Raw genomic sequence first — 17,169 nt, forward strand, 5'->3', positions numbered from 1 at the left:
ATGATCTACGAATTTTTAGCATCCATATGCAACTCACCTTCAAGATTTTGCCTCCAGCATATCAACACTGTAAGAAACTAAAGTCAGCACACAATCCCAGCTGTCATCATCAGCCTAGTACTCTCAATATTTCAGTTTACTTGAAAGTCTTTTTTTATAATTAAGAAAATATATTAATATAGTAAGAGTTCAGAATCTCACTTTCCATTTCAGTCATTCTGAGAACTTGAAGCTAGCACTGAAATTTTTTCTTGTCACACCAGAGAGCCACATTCATATTTAAGATATTTATTGATAATTAAAAATAATAAGATTCCAATTACTCATATAAAAATAATGAATCTGAATAAAACAGCGTCACTGCTAGCGGTGGGGGGTGAGATCCTCCTCCCTGGATGTCACTTACTCCAGTCATCATGGATCTGACAGGGCTGGAAGGATTTTTCCTGAGCACTGGCCAAATCCCACGCGGAAGCCGTTGCCCTGACAGTAACCTAGGGCCAGAAAACAACAGACAGCTTGTTCCGTAGGAACAGCAGGACTTCATGAGGAATAGAAGTGAATAAAGGCATAAAGAGACCAAAACAGAGTGGAAACATTTCAGAAAAACAACGAGGGGTGACAAACAGAACACCTAGAAGAGTTCCAGTAGCCCAGGAATATTTAAAAAAAAAAAAAAAAAAAAAAAGCACAAAATGTTAAACACAGCAATATGCAAGTTCGGTGAATTGATTAAAGAGCAAACAAGATGTGCAATATTTCTGTTTTCAAACCTGACCTGCAGCATCATCAATCTAACTGGCAAGATGATCCTCTGCCTGGCCCAGCCTTGCAATTAATCAAGTAAAGCTGGATTCTCTTTCTGCAGCGTTAGGGCTGCTCTTGGGATGTCGGGATGCTTACAGCCAGAAAGGTGATCATTAAACCTCCTCAAACAGTAGGACCTACCCTTGCAGAATCCATTTTGCTCGCTAAGATCAAGTGCTTTAGTTCCATGAGAAGCTCAGCATCTGCCTCAAAATATTAATTTCTCCTCTATTACATAAACAGGCAGTGAAGGTCTGCTGACTGCTGCTGAAGCTACCGGCCCGTGACAGCGTCGCTAGCTACAGGACGATTCAATCTCTCCCTGCTCCTGTGTGACGGGAGAGATGACATTAGGACGGAGATGCCGCAGTGCCTCTTGCTGCCACGGGCCAGCTGAGCTGCTCCAGAACAGCATCCATTCACAAAGCTGCAGATGAAGGAGGGGAGGGGACACAGCCAGGGGCTTCTGGCCCATCTGGGAAGACTATTCTGGGAAGAAGCAGCTGAGGAGACCTACTGTAGCTCTCTGCTACGACAGCTGATCAAAGGAAGGACAGAAGTAGCATATACGGTACTTTAAGGACTGATTTCGTAATTAGAGATGGATTTTCCTACAACAATGGAATATCTCATTTTCCCTCCATGTGACAAGAACCAGCTGCCTCCAAGAAGCCAAGAGGGAGCCAAACAGAACAGACCTTAACCCTGTTTCCCACCCTTAGCATGGATCAGCGGGAATCTCCTCCAGGGAAGAGGAGGAGGATGCAGGGCAGCCCAAGTTGCTGCAGCAGGAGGACAGACCCGGCCAGCTCCAACCCACAGGGCAGCTCTCACAACCAGCCTGGAAGGAAGTTTTTCCCAGGACAGTAGTGCCTATAGGTGCTCGTGTAACAGCCTGCCCACAGACACCATCCCAGTATCTGCTGGGATCAGTCGTAAGCAATACTCGAGTAAGACACTTGCTTTAAGGCTCAGCTCAGTTTCTGTTTGTCTCATTAGGCTTCACTGCCAGCTTTCCTTTGAGCACCGGCTTATTATTTCAGTCCAGTTTAGTTATCCCTGCTGTCAACTAGGATTTAGAGCAGTACCAAGCGGCAGCACATTTAACAAAGCAAGCTCTGTGCTGCCAGCAGCACGGGCCTGAGCAGAGTGCCAAGGAGCTACGGAGAGAATTTTGCAGCCAGCTGCAGCGTGCCACCAGCAACCCTTCCCTTGCAGTGCTCCCTCCCTGAGCCATGCTTCTTGGGAAAAATATATTTCTCTCACTTTTTATGTGTTAAGGCTCTGAAATAGCTCCCATAAGGGGAGAGAGAACATGAAGTTGAAATAGGAGACTAGGAATTATGGGTTGGGCGCTTGGCAAGAGCTAATGGTGCTGCCTCGGGAGAGGGTGTGATAGCACTAGCCCTGCCCCAGGGGTGCCACAAGGCGCTGGACCCGCCGTACATCACTAAATAGCAGCGGACCCCCCACCGTCCCAGCAGGCAGCCCCAGCAGCACCTGGCTCTCGCAGATGGCGTGATGCCCTGATCGCTGCAATTACAAACTGTTGCTAGTGTAAAACAGCCCAGCAGAGTGTCTAACACCAGACCGTCCCGCTGGGTCAACCGCGCCTTCACCCAGGTTAACGACAGTGCCACCGTGCCGTCTTTAAAGATAAAAGGCATTCACACTCACGATTTCAAGTATTTATCAAATTAACACAGCTTGCTTCGGGCACGGAGAACAGCATGGGTCACGGTCCAGTCCCTCTTGTCCCTCAGGTGGCCACCTTGGGCCAGCAGCTCCCAAACTGCAAGGTGCCCATTGCCAATAAGGATGTCAGCGTGTAACAACAAAGAGACACTCATAATACCTAACTGTACCCTCATTAGGGCTCCTGGCATAGTTACTGGAGGTACATCTGCAACTGGGAAGGGCGACGTGGCACTCTGAATTGCTGGAGGAGCATCTTTTTGCACTGAATGTATAGGGAACCTATGGAGAGCAGCGTCAGATGCCTTATACATTGCAGCATGAATAGTCACTGGGTGTTTGGGGGGCTGAAGGATGTCAGAGGTATGGGGGATGCCTCTGTTTCATTCATCTGGGGCTCTCTCCAGCGCAGCTCAACCTCCAATTGTCTCGGCATCTTCCTCTGCAGAACTGGCAGCACCTCACAGACCCATGATTTCCAAAGCTATTGCACGGGAGGCACTGGGGCTCTGGCTGCAGCACTACCAAAATTGCTTGTAGAGCCATCACTGGGAGACTGCAATATATCCATATGCTGGGGGGTAGGATGGTTCATCACACAAAATGCTTTCTGAAAAAATGAGAAATTTTAGACTATTTTGGCAAAAATCCTAAGTCCTGGTTGGATTAAGCAGGCACAGCTATGTGAACACATCCTAGCAACACACCATCATGTCCTTCGGGTAGCTGCATATGCATTAGTCGCATTTTCTCTGCCCCAAGTCACATCTGTAAGTGTTTTCTCATCACCTGAGCTGCTTCGTTCTCTGTGCAGCCTATCTCTGATCACACCAGTGTGATGGATTCGCTCAGAGCCAGGCGTGGCACTGGCTGGGTCTCCTCTGATGATGCACAGCGTCCAACACTATATTCTCTAAAAATTCAGTAGGCGATGTAGCAAAGACATAGACAGACTTGAATCAAAAGTTTGTCATGGCTGATCTTGCCAAATATTTGCCACCTCAAATCCATAAAGTGGTTGATAAGGTGAGAGGAAAGGAAAAAATAGATTTATTTTTGCACTAGTCTTTGGATTAAAAAGAAGTAGGAGTGGGATTTAGATCACAAAACACCATGGTGGATTTTAATTCATAAAATCCTTAATTTATCAAGATGAAAATCAAAACCATGACCCAGCATGAAACAGGTCTCTACCATAGCCCTTTTCAGCAGCAAGCTGGTCAGCTGTTCTGGTAGGCTTCCTGCTGTTTTCCACATATTTGATTTGCAGCACACTTCACTGAATATGCCTATGTTACAAATGAAATATTATTTGCAAAATAACTTTTTCCAGCATTTGTCAAGCTCTGCTCCACATGCAAATGTGGACTGTGGCGGCAACAATACATCAACTGCTTCTAGTCTCAGGATATTTTCGCCTTTAAAGGCAAACCTACCTCCATCGCCCCCTTAGCACTCACACACAGGCACAGCATGATCATGAAGTACTTAGCAAAGCAAATAACCTAATCCAAAAAGCATTTTTTGCAGGGAAATTTCTATCCACCTGTTTTGCCTCCTGTGACAGGTGGGATGGAAACAACTGTGCCTGCATGGCAGGTGTGCACAGAACAGCCCATCTCCCTGCCAGGGGCTTGCGCTACCGGGATCAATCGATGGAAACGTGTCCTTGGTGCAGTGTAAGAGCGTTTGTTCGGCCATTACCTGTCAAAATGATTTCATCTCCATCCTGCAGGAATTTACGAGATTGTCCACTGCCAAGAGGGATTTCTTTCGTTCCATTCCAGGACAGTTCCAGCATGGAGCCAAAGCTCTCCGGCTCCTGCAGCAAGAGTTCACCAACAAATAAACAACTTTTTAGTATCGGTCCTGCTGTTAAGCTACTTGCTGCTGGAAGCGGGCACACAAGTACATTAGCGCTATAGAAAAGAGTTTGGCTGTTGATTTAATTCATTGATATGTTGGCTTGTTTTCCTGCCGTTGCATTTTAATTGCTTGCTCGCTATAAGCAGTCATGCTTACCGCCATTATCTGGTGTGTTTAACACAGTGCTGCACCCTGTAAAAGTAGTTTGGGTCTGCTACAGCAAGAACTGAACCAAATCAAGGGCACTTCTACAAATCCAGTGCTTCTGTGTAGTCACGTTTCAGATTTGTATATATGTTTTGTACTTTGGAAGAGCAAAGCTGGTGAACGTGTGTAAGTCTTTAATGTCAATCTGCAGTAACAATAGTCTGAAGGAAAGAAAAAGGACTCCAGAAATGTTTAAAATGGAAATACAGGTATCCCACCTTGGAAACAACTTACTGAGGCTGTCTTGCAGACAGCACGAACAGGATGTATAATTGATGTTTCAGAAGGTGCAAATTACCTATATATTGCAGCAGCTGCCCATATGGCAGTTCAAGGGGCAGAGTAGCTTGTTTGGAGCTAACTTCACATGTAGTACTAGCGAAACTAAAAGTTATACACTGGCACCTTTTACATTCTTCTCAGAAATAAAGAAGCTGCATTTCAGAGAGTGCAAACAGGCCATATGGGTGTGTTGTGTACAGAAATTAATTTGCATCCACAGTAAAGTAGTTCTTAGGGAAAGGAGTGCAGGACAGATTAAAAAACAATAACAGAAACCCCACCACTACTCAGTGTGATTTTGGGGCTGCCAAAGCAGCAGCCCAAAGTGCCTAGGAAAGACCGGCAGTCGTTTTCATGGCTGCTCAAATCAAACAGGGCTTAGACCCAAGGCCCTGCTCAGTCGGTTTTGGCTTGCTGACCAGTTCTCAGTGACCGTCATTATCGAAACACTTACGGGTCCACTGATGGTGCCGGAGGCCAGGAGATCTCCAGGTCTGAGGTTGCACCCATTGATTGAATGATGAGCCAGCTGCTGTTTCATGGTCCAGTACATGTGCTGGAGGAAGGAGGAGGAGGACACTAAAGCAATGAAGGACAAACATCTCTGGCATGCCACTAGGCTATGCAGAACGTATTGCATTTGCAAGATGTTGCTGGTAAGACTGTCCCTAAAGAAAAGTTTCCTTATATAATCAGAAACCTTCAGCAACCTAAAAGCAATCTCCGAGTTGCTTAGTGCTGCATGCTCAGTAGTTACTGTGTCCTGGCCTGTTACTTTCTAAATGATGACCAGGAGTTGCTATGTGCATATAAAACACATACTTTAACATACAATTTAGTCCCTTAAAATTGCTCTTCTTTCAGCTGGATGTCATTCTTCCTCTTCTTCCTCTTTAAGGCCAGTACTGTTGACTCAGGATCCATGATTAAGTCCAATATTTTAATGGCTTTATAGAAAAAGTCTCCTTATTACTGATTTGCTGACTGCTGATTTACTGATTAAGGTAATTACTATGCAAAGAACCAAATGTGAATATAAAGTTGGTTGAGAAATCCTGCAGCTGATACATATACCTCTTGCCTCCAAGCAGCTGGTAGTGGCCGAGCCACCGCGCTGCCCGCAGGGGGGCTGGGGCAGAGCTGGGCTAGGGGCATCGTTGCAGCACCGAATTGCATCTAAATCAGCAGCTGCAGCTGTGAGGCTGTATTACACCTCAGAGTGGCAGGAGGTGATTCCCTTTGCTGCGAGTGAAGCATCCCTGCCAAATGAGCACACAGCTAACGATGCTCTGAGCACCCCAAACTGAACAGCAGCAAGAGCTTCCCCCCTCATCAGTGCCCAAGCATTGGGGTGCTTCCATCTCGGGGGGGGCGAACTCTCACCACCCTCCGCTCTCTTCCCTCTGTGTCCGTCTGTCCCCACCCCATACCCATGTCTGATCTTCAGCTGATGCAAAAACCAGTGTTTGAAATTGCCTAAGGATGGAGCTGATGGCATCAGCAAGATTTCAAAGAAATTAAAGACACTGGAGCCTTACCTTGAAATTGGATCTGCATATAGTAGTTGGCATGCTCATTCCTTCTCCTGCAGAAAACAGAAAATAAGAAACGGGGAAGTAATTTGTTTGTGTTGGATGAATGATGTCTTTTGATTTTACAGATGGATGGAGATTTCTTATATCATTGTAGGCCCTAGCAAGAAACAGGTAATAACATTTTCTATTGCTACAAAGGCCAGCATTTCATAGAAAACCAGCGTGTGGGTGGCACCGGGGTAGAATCAAGCTGCCAGTGTCCTACTCTCTGCTCTACTACAGGAGCAGCACCTGGGTCCACCGGTCAGCAGGGCCATGAGCTGGGGGTCTGGGCCAGGTTAACAACTGAATCTCACATACAACTGCTCTCCCCATGCCCTGTGTACCCCTGCCCATGCCCTACATACCCCTGCCCATGCAGGCAGCCCACACATGGACCCGCCTCACTGTAAACTGGTCATCTGGGTGGCATTCCCTCCTTGACGCGTTGCTGCCCGGCCAACGAGGAGCATGAAAAGCTTTGCCTCTTCTGACAGAGGCAATCTGGGCAAAAATGCAAAAGGAGGACTGCAGAGCCAAGAGCAAATCGTCTGAAATACAGGGTGGTTCTGCATTCCTGAGTTGGCAACTTCAGCTTTATAACCCACTCAGCATTGCCGTACCTTTAATAGCAACGAAGAGCTTGATGTCGAAAGTGTAGGGTTCCTTATCCTGAAGGTAGGGCAGTGGCTTGGGATCCTAAAAGCATATAAATGGCACCACAGTCTAAACAAACAGAAAGGGAAAATTCCACAAGCCACCGCAGTGCCTTTTTGTTTAACCAGCCTGCGCTGCACACCCCATTTACCTCACCCTTGTTACTGCTCAGATTATTGCTTTGCTTAGTCTCATGCAAACACTTTTAAAGATCTTTCTGAACAGATGTGATATCCATATAATGTGATTCCTTTTTCTGTGCATGGGCTCCGAAGCCCTCTCCACCATTGTGGCATGGATGTTAACCCACAACACAGTGCTTGCATGCCTTTGCTCTGTGCCTGCACTGGGAAGATTGGGAGTTCTCTGCAAGACTGCTTATTATCTTTTTCAATTTTAGCTAAACATCTACATAATGCAGACAACTGGAAATGCTTGAACCAAGTGTTTTGGCTTGAGCGTACTCTCTCTGCGCTGCTTGCTGGATGCTACGTGCTACCAAACGCTAACAAGAAGCTCTCTGATCAGTTTATTTTCCAGGTGTTTTAAAGGGGATGATTTTTCCACCCTGCTCAAGCAGGCAAGGTGACAGCTCAAGGCGTCATGTGCCAGCACCAGTGACATCAACGAGCATTTGAACTCAGAGGGCCCAGGGTGCCTCCGTATGTTTGGAAGCAGGATCACACTTGTAACCACTATGAAGAAAGGGCTTTGCATTGACACAGCTCAGCGATTTTTACTGATGGGACCTACCAGTTCTGCTGAGATTTTTCTAGCACTGCTTTTCCTTTATTTCAACCCTTTCTTTTGCTCACCTGTACAGGGTTTGGCAACACAAATGGCATGAGAGCTTCCATGGTGACAACCCAAGGAGAGATGGTTGTGCCAAAGCTCTTGCTCAGGAATGGACCCAGAGGAACATATTCCCATTTCTGGATGTCACGGGCTGGGAAGGGAAAATGCAAAGCAATGCTGTTAAACATATCCTAGGAGTTGCACGGCCATCACACCTATGAAAGAGTAACACAGATTTGAAATGTTATCACCACCCTTTTCTAGCTATTGTGCCCAAATCCTGATTTAAATCCATCCCTTTCAGAGCCTCAGACCAATTTTCTTAGACCAGCTAGATTAGGAAGAAAAGTCAGCAATAATTAAAATAAGTCAGGCCATCCCCATAAAACCAGTATTTCTATCCCCAGTTTAGGTGATGCTTTTACACAAGTTAATGGCCCATGTCAGTTGTAGGGACAATTTCAGCCAGTTAAATCTATGCAGAGACTGAGGGATTTGTGATGGCCGAATACTTTTTCTACCCTGACCCGACACTGAAATCAATCCTCTGTTGGAATCACCATCCTTAGTGCTGCTCCATCCCTACCCCCAAGAAACCAGACTGATATTAGCTCTTTCATAAGTAAATAAATCTTCATTAGGCAGCAATTTCTGGTTCTACTGATTGATCGAAGATGGATTGAGATAAAGCCTGAGAAATGCAGACAGCATTTCATTTTCATTCCTTTAAACTGTACCCAGTGGTTTCAATGATCACTGTTCTACTACTAAAACATATAATTCTTCCCTGTCTAAGGTTTCCCGTGACACTGTAACCCCCTCTCCAGGCAGACTGCTGCAGCATCCTTTACCGCTCCAGTCATTCATAAGGACCATCCCAAAGATGTGCTCCTGGGCTCTGCTGATAGGAATTGGCTCCCCATACTTGTTTCCAGGACCGACAAAGAACGCCTGAAATTGAAAAGCAAAATGTTGATTAAGGAAGCTTTTGAAGTTAAAAACCTTTACTTTGCAGAGGGTTACATGCACAAGCAAGAGAGGCTGGACCAGATGGGATTTTGCATATTTTTACACACACAGTCAGACAAAACCTATGGCCTGCTCCCTCTTTCTTTCCCTCCGTCAAGCTGATGGGCTTGAAATACTTAAGAGCACAGTGTTGCTAAGAGGCAGTCATTAAACAAGAGCCTGATGTTGTCAAAATGCAGGAGCAAAACTGGTCCCTCCTAATTACACTCCGGATGCGGAACAGATTTGCTGACTGAAGTGACTGCTGCAGACAGTGAACAGGACAGAGCTGGAAGTCATCCGAGGGGATGCTGAACGCAGCTGGAGCCTGTCATGACAGCAGGGAAGGGGAGGCAGGTGGAGAAATGTGCCCACGAAGTAAAAGAGGTCGTGAACTGGGTGCCTGCGCTTGCTCCCTTAGAAAACACACAGCCTGAGCACACAGCAGAGAATCCCACAGGGAATCTCAGTTGTCCCTTTCTGCCAACAGTATGGAAGTTTTTTTCTTCCAAAGCCTTCATCAGACTAAATCTGCTCTCACAGCAGACCCAGGCTGCCAAGCAGACGTATGGCAGCACTTTGCGTATCCCTCTCTGTGGGGCTGCCTCCCACTTCACAGCGCTGGTCTGCAAAGCACGCAGCATTCAATTAGGCTGCCACGTCATTTGTAGTACCTTTCCCCTTACTGTTAGACTTCCACTTTTTTTTTTTTTTAAGGGGAGATACGGGGAATAAACCATATAAAAATGATATAAATCATAATGAAGAATCCTATAAAACTCTCCCTTCTGGGCCACACTAAGCCACAAGATGAGGCACCTTCCAAGGATGTTTTGTTACAACACCCACAGCACAGGTTTCATCTTCCCAGCCAGAAGGCTGAGCAGTTTGAATTGCACTCCCAAGAACTCACGGCTTCCTCTCTCTAGACGCAAGGCACAGACAACTTGTACGTTTAAAATCCCCAGCAACCACTAAAAGGTCGTGGCTGCAGTGCAGAGGTAACTGCTAACCAGATAATAGGCTGTGGTGTCCGATAAAAAGAATGATGCCTGCTTGCTTCACGGTGCTGCACCAGCACTCAGATTTGGCCAGACGAGCTGTTTCCAGCCTGAAAGCTGTATTAGCAAACCCCTCGGTGAGCAGATGCACCCTGCAACTCCTCAGAAGGGCAGGCTGCCTCCGTGGAAATCTTTATTGCCTGCTGCACAGACTCCTCAGAGAATGGGCCTGATGAGACGTTCACGCCAGAAGAAGCTAAACCTCCCTTATCTACCCTGTTCCTATTTTAACATTTGTCAAGTAGTAAGGGTAAAAAGCTCCATCTTACCATTTCTAACTCGATATCCAGACACTTACAAGCACCAAACACTGGAGGTTTATCTGTGGATAGAAGAAGGAGTATTTTATGACAGGGAGGCAGGTAGAGAAATGAAAGGTACAGCCAGAAGAGAGAGAGCAGCTGATGCTCCCTGGCATGCAAACACAAGATGGACTTAACTCAGGGCTTCCTCTTGTCCTGACCCCAGGCTGGGCTTTAGACAAGACATCCCAGACCTTTCCTCTCCACTACTCTATGGCAAAACCAAAAAAAGGAAAAAAGAAGCCACATTAAAAGCCTACCATGGACTCACCATTGTTGGGTCTCATTTGCCCCACGGGTCTCCGGATGGGTGTCCCTGACACCACAACAGACGATGCCCGGCCATGATAACCAACAGGTAAGTGCAACCTTGTGAAAAAGCATCACAGAGTATGGGTTAGCTGTGTAACCAGCACCATCCAGAGCCGCTTTCTGGGGTGGAAGCGCCACAGGGGTGTGAGGTATGAGGAGAGAACTCTGCATAGATGGTCATGGACATTGGCACTTTACTTGCTTTGGTATACAGACATAAGCAAACTGTAATTCAAAGCCATGTATCAGTCTTAATGCTTCTGTGCCACTGCTCCACTTAATTCCTTGGAGCTCTAACCCTGCTTGCTTGCCACTCAGCAAAACCTGCTTTCTTAGGTAAATCTGCCTTCGAACCCGAGGGCTGCACTGCGATCGGTGCGGCTGCTGCAACGAGATGCAGTGCGGACTGGGCTGAGGCTGGCGACACGCGGTTTTCAGTTCTGCTATCGGACTCTTGGCAGTACAGGTTCTTCTCTGCCGCTATGAACTGAAATCCGCGTTTTGTTGAAAGAATACTCAGGTCTTTAAAAAAAAGTATATAAACGTACAGATAAGCGTGCAAAACAGTGCTGCACAGAGAAAAACCTGGACTACCCACCAGTTAGGCATCAAAGCGTTCTCCTTCCCCCTGAACATGATCCCAATGTTCGTGGCGTGTTGGCGCGAGGAATAGAAGTCAGTGTAATCTCCTGCATGAAAAGAAACCCGTAACACGGGGATGAATGGCAGGAAAGTCCCTGGTGTGCCGGGGCCGAAGCACACGGCGCGCCGCCGGCAGCGGGACAGGCAGAGAGCCGGGGCGCTGCGCAGAGGCATGTAGCAACATTTAACATTATTAGCACAGGGATGCAATTAATAGGATAAAAGTGGCGCTTAGCAGCTCGCCTACAAGCGGTGCGTGCGAGCCCGGCCGCCTGCGGGCGGGGGCGGGGGGAGCGCAGGCAGCGCCGCAGCCCGCCCCGTCGGGGCACCGGCCGTACCGAGGGCATCTGCTGCCCTCTGCCGCCGCCAGCGCGCACAGCCGGGACCGCGCGGCCGGGGGGGGGGACACGGCACCGGGGGGGACACACGGCACCGGGGGGGGGACACACGGCACCGGGGGGGGGACACACGGCACCGGGGGGGGGGCGCATCCAGCCCGGCGCGTTGCTCTGCGGGCTGGGTAAGCCCCCTGGCATCCCCGAAGGCACAAGGCAGCGCCTGCTCCCGGGCAGGGCTCTGCTCCCAGCGCTCCCAGTGCTAGCAGCCAGCAGGTTTTTGGCAAGGTATATTCACCCCTGAAGCTATTTTTGGGAAGGCAGCGCATCCACCGAAACTCCTCGTGGCTCCTTTGGGCCAAGCTAACCTTGTCCCAAAGCCAAAAGCCCAGCGGGAACAGGGTTCGGCTGGGAAACGAGCAAGGTGACATCCCTGCTCCTGTGGCGGACACATCCCTCGAGTGATTTTGATCAAGTTGGTTTGGGGCCAAATATAAACTTCTGTTAAAACCAGGAAAATGTTCATATATCTATATGGATGCACCTACTCCAAAGCAGTTATCTCCAGTCCACAGCCTCATGGGAGCAGAGGTAAGATTTGGGATGCAGAATAGTAGTCTGGGAGTGGAGACTCATGGTTGTTCATGAGGCTGTGCCAGAGTATCTGCCTTGCAAAACTTTGGAAGATCCGAATTATTTTCTGATGGCAAATGGGGAAAACGTTGGCAACTGAACAAATGTATCTTCCCTGGCTCCAGTCACAAAGGGCTTTGGTGACACCAATCTGATGACAAGAGTTACATGGCACCCAACAGCCCCGATTTAGTGAACATTGCATCCAGGAATTTTCTGGCTGCTATTGAGCTTCCCCAGTCCTTTTTTTTTTTTTTCTTTTTTTTCTCCCTCTTGTGCCACAGAGAGCACCTACCTTTCATTAGGTACAATAATCTACTTCTGGCTCCTGCAAAACCCATTCCCTGTCACAGCTATGATCTGTCTGTCTGAACAAGCTGGAAATGAAGCAGCATCTCCAGGCAGGAGCGAAGGGCTGAGCAGCCCTGGGCTGCAGGGGACTCACCGATGTGGGCTGGCAGGTGCATCGTCGCAGAAGCTTGAGGTACAAATGCTCTGAAATGAAAAATGATGACTTCAGCTCTCAGAAAAGTTGCAGCTCTCACCGTTTAGAAGCATGTCAGAGGCTGGCACTCTCTCCTAGGTCATTCCTTAATTTATTTTTCAAAGCTTTGCAGAAAAAAAAAAAAAAAAAAAAAAAAGCCAACCTTGCAGAAAAACTAAGACAACTGCACAAGCTGCTGGTGCTGGGGTGGGTATGGCAGAAAGGAGCATCCATCGGGGTGTGAGCAGGGGGAAAGCGCACTTGGGGCAACCCAGCTGGTTCCCCAAGGGGCACAGAGAAACACCCTGGGCCGTGCACACAGCCGAGCGGGTCCCTGCTGCGTGGGGAGGATGATTTTCTGGGATGTGGCTCCCAGGGTGCCCAATTTGAACTGCTGGGCCTGCTCAGGGAAACTCCCTGCATCAAGCAGCGGTTCAGCCCCTCTCCTGCAGGCGTGCGCTTCAATCACCCTAGCAAGACACGGAGGGATGGCTCCTGCTTGCGCCAGGGCAGGCGCTTGCAGCATTTGAAGCATCACCCCGGACCGAGGTGAAGGTGTGTGATTAATGGCCACATGTGTTTTCCATCAGCACAGCAGGGAGCGGAGCAGGGCCCTCCCCCCCCCGCTCCAACACCACTGTGCTGCCCCGTACCCAAAGCCAAACAGCCACGACAGATCCATTTTAGCAGAGTCAGGCGGTTTCTGAGGAGCAACCGGAGGGGTGTCCCCACACCGGAAGATGCTCCAGGTGTGACAGGCAGGTCTGTGCTGGGGAAGGCGGGGGCGGGGGAGCGGGGACCCTTGCAGCCCCATTGCCGGCCATGGCAGAGGGGCTGTGCTCAGCGCAGCCTGGCCCCACGCCTGCCCCGGCACCCCCAGGGCAGCCCGCTCCTGTGCCCAGGCGGAGCGTGACCCCGCACCCGTGGGCAGCCGAAGGGTTCACCAGAGATCTAATTGCAAGAGGGAAGCTCTTGAGCACACTCAGACCCCATTTCACTCCCACGTAGGTGGCAGGCGGCCACATTCAGACCTCCGATTTGGGTGCCTTGGATCGCCAAGTGATGGGGCGATGCAGGGCACAGCAGAAAGGTCACCGCACCCCGCAGCAGCTGCACTCCCCCACCTGCTCCGCAGCTCCACATTGTCCCTCAGGGCCGGCTCGCCGGCTGACAGCAGCTTCTGGAGAACAGCCCTCGCCTCCGTCCACGCCGCCCGGCCCAGCCCCATGAAGGCGTTCAGGGTAGGCTGACAGGTGACACAGAGAGAGGGGGGGGGGGCAGGTAAAAGGCCACGTTTTGCGCAACCCTCACACACATGGAGGATGCCCTGCGCTTTGAGCCAGGGGCTGAACGGCTGTGGGCCGGGGCTACGCAGCAGCGCAGTGCCCAGGTTGCCCATCCTGGGCTCACAGCCACTGTGCTCCCATCCGCCCACCGCCAGCCTCTGAAGCGGGACCTGCTGTGTGTTGGCATCACACCCATCCCCACATGCTGCTTCAGGCCTTAGCAGCTTTGATATCTCAACTAGCTGTAACCAGAGGTCATTTGTATTTATCTTTCCCCTTAACACAACCTCCCCATCACTAAAATCCCATCCAATCCCTTGCCATGGAGCGCTGAAGGTACAAGCAGGATTGAAGTGAAGTTTAGGCTTCGTGTCAGCCCTCTGCATTGCCAAAGTCTGATGAAACTTTCAGCAAAAATGTCCTTTGGACCCCTGGTGCCTCTGCTCTCCTTGCTATCACAGGTGCAATGAGTTTTCTCTGTAAGCAGAGCCTGCCTGATGACACATTTCCAGTTCATGTCCATTATCTCACCACGAGTTGCTACAATCCCATATGTAATATTTCTAAAATGTGTGTGGAAATCAGAACAAGAGACTAATAAATACCTGGTCAAAGACATGCTGATGCTTGGCAAGAGCCGGTCCATTGAATAGATGTTTAATGACGCTGAGATCCAAAATCTGGTCTCCAATTGCTACCCCGAGCCTGTGCCTAGGCTGCAAAGCCAGAGGAGAGGGGGAAGAGAAGAAGAGTTTATGCTTTGTACCCACAAATCTTCCAAAGAGGGCATGGGGGAAGGCAGCAGCTATGGAGAGTTTAATCCATCAGGGACAAGGGTCTGATATCACAGCAATGGACCATTTTAATTGAAAAAAAGAAAATTGAAAAAACCACATTTTAATTGCCCATTAAAAGCTAGTTGATGACTAGCTCCCTTTCCCCCAGAAGTATCTGCCCACCCCTTGTTAAGGACAAGCACTGCACAATAAGCCAACACGTGAAACACGCTGTGAAGCACAATGCTTCCCACTTCGTGTAATTCAGATAATGCTATCCCTCCTCCTACAGGCGGGGAACTGAAGCATAGACACGTTATGGGCAGGATTGATCCAATTGTAACCAGAGAGAGAAGCAGGCGTTTCTACACCACTGCTCCTCCCCAGAAGACCAAGGGCGCTCTGGGCTCCAGCGAGGATAGCGGGAACGCAGCGCGCCTTGCTCAGCCACGTTATTTCTGTACCCCCTCGAACGAGGCTGCCCCGCGTAACCCATCCTCACGCCGTGCAAACCCTCGCCGAGATCCTCGCTAGGGGAACAGCTTTCCACACGCACGGTGCATTGCGGCTGCGTTCACCGACAGATGCAACCCACGACACAAAGACCCCGTTCATCCACAGCAGCTCTGGCAGGGCTGCGCCAAGCGCGCACGGAGCCGGCGGCGACGGCGGGGGAGCAGCACAGTCGACCCCACCACAGCTGTATGAGGGTTCTAAAAATGCTGCGGCGTTCAAAGACAAATTTCAATTATTTGTGTCTTTAGGCACATAAAGACAAACTAGTTACAGTCATCATGAAAACTAGCTTACCGAAAGGGAATAGCCATCTATGAAAATCCATGCTATTAAAACTATTTTTTAACCTTTAATTTCTAAACAAGATTCCAAATATGATAGTAAGTATTTATTCAGCAAACATTCCTGCAGAAAAAACTACAGGTCATGGCAGGTTAATTTGTAACCAGGGTAGTCAGGAATGACACCAACTGCTTTAGCTTGAAATCATTAAAATACTGGGCTACTTTTAGAACATTATTTTCCTAAATAATTTCCACAAGTTCCTGCCTGTCTTTTCATAGGATTTGAGTGAAGATGCTTTCGTCAGAGAACAGTTACTGGAGAAGGTAGAAAAATAATCCAAACTTGCTAGATAACACACACACACACCTAGGAAGAGATTAAACGAACCATCTCGGTTTTATCTTTGGAAAATACCACATCAGAAAACACAATCTTCCGGTTTAAATTCTATTTTTTTAAGCCTGCATGGATAAGCTGAGACAGCAGAAACCTACAGATAATGGTGAAGTTTCTGTGAGCAGTGATAAATAAATCCTCCGCTTTTTCCTTCCGTGATGCAGCTCTTGACTCCTGGAGGTCACATCTCCAGGGCTCCATCCCATCAGGCACCCGGAGGCGTGAGGTTCAGCCTAGCTGGGCTCAGTTTGTATGAAAATGGGAGTTGGGAGCTACCTCCTTGGAAGGATGGTTGAACCGTGTTTTCTTATTTGACCATAAAATATAAGGCCTGAAGCTGGCTCCGCCTGTAGCCTTTGGGCACAGCTTTAAACGTAACACACTTTTACGTGTTTAATGTATGGTTGCATAAACATACGCCCAATAAAACACAACAGGTCTGCTTCAGATCTGAAACATGCACTTGGTGCCCTGGTTTAGCACTTTTCCAGCCACCAAACTCACCAAGAGCAGCTCTGAACAGACCAGGAGACAATACTCGCTCAAACACAATGGTTTCTATTCAGGCTTCGCTATCGCCTTCTGCCAGCTGATGCTGTTCAAGAGGGACTGGGTGCTACGGAATTAACGGTAGATTAAAATGCGGCTTCTTTAAGGGTGACGGTGTGATTACACTTAGTCACAACGAAAATGAGGAATTGAGTTAAAAAATAAAAAAGCCAGTGCAAACTGCGCTGAGCCTCTTAGTGTAAGGACCAAACGCAGATTTAGTGATTTCACAAAACCAGTCACACGCACACAAACCACGGCATGCATTAGCCGAAGTACTTCTCGTCAGCATTAACTTTTCGTTTCTTTTGTGCAATTTTAAAGAAGCTGTCATCAAATCAACCACATCAAGAAAAAAATAGACAATGCGGCAGCTACAGCTTTGCTGTCGAATCAGGAAGCCCATGCAAGTGTCCCAGGCTGGGAAGGTTTCCTTTATCCCAGGCTGCTGGGAATTTCTGCACTTGTTCATAGCCTCAGAAGAATGACAACACCCCAAGGACAAAGTCTGCTGTTACTCACCTGCTCCTTAGTGGAAAAAACCCCGTAGGGGAGATTTTGGAGAGGAAAATCTGAGTCCTTGTCTACCTGGATGAAAGACATGCTAAACACGGAGCAGTCCCTCTTACGGAGCAAAGCCCTCAACTCGCGGGCTGCTAGGTGCCTTCCTAGCAGGAGGAAAATCCTCTCCAGATGTTGTA

At 48.6% G+C, this 17,169-nt stretch overlaps 1 protein-coding gene across 1 annotated transcript; it reads right to left on the reverse strand.

The window, feature by feature from the left end:
• Positions 1-272: 272 nt before the first annotated feature.
• On the reverse strand, positions 273-17,169 carry FAH (fumarylacetoacetate hydrolase). The gene is made up of 14 exons (XM_056347100.1): positions 16,991-17,169; positions 14,552-14,662; positions 13,785-13,906; positions 12,622-12,671; positions 11,165-11,255; positions 10,526-10,623; positions 10,222-10,274; positions 8,735-8,834; positions 7,904-8,034; positions 7,055-7,130; positions 6,396-6,442; positions 5,312-5,413; positions 4,207-4,324; positions 273-494 (listed from the first exon to the last, which is right to left on the reverse strand). The coding sequence occupies exons 1-14, from the start codon at positions 17,069-17,071 to the stop codon at positions 415-417; spliced, it is 1,260 nt and encodes a 419-aa protein (XP_056203075.1). The 5' UTR covers positions 17,072-17,169; the 3' UTR covers positions 273-414.

Source organism: Falco biarmicus, chromosome 7, assembly GCF_023638135.1.
Source record: "Falco biarmicus isolate bFalBia1 chromosome 7, bFalBia1.pri, whole genome shotgun sequence".
Taxonomy (NCBI): domain Eukaryota; kingdom Metazoa; phylum Chordata; class Aves; order Falconiformes; family Falconidae; genus Falco; species Falco biarmicus.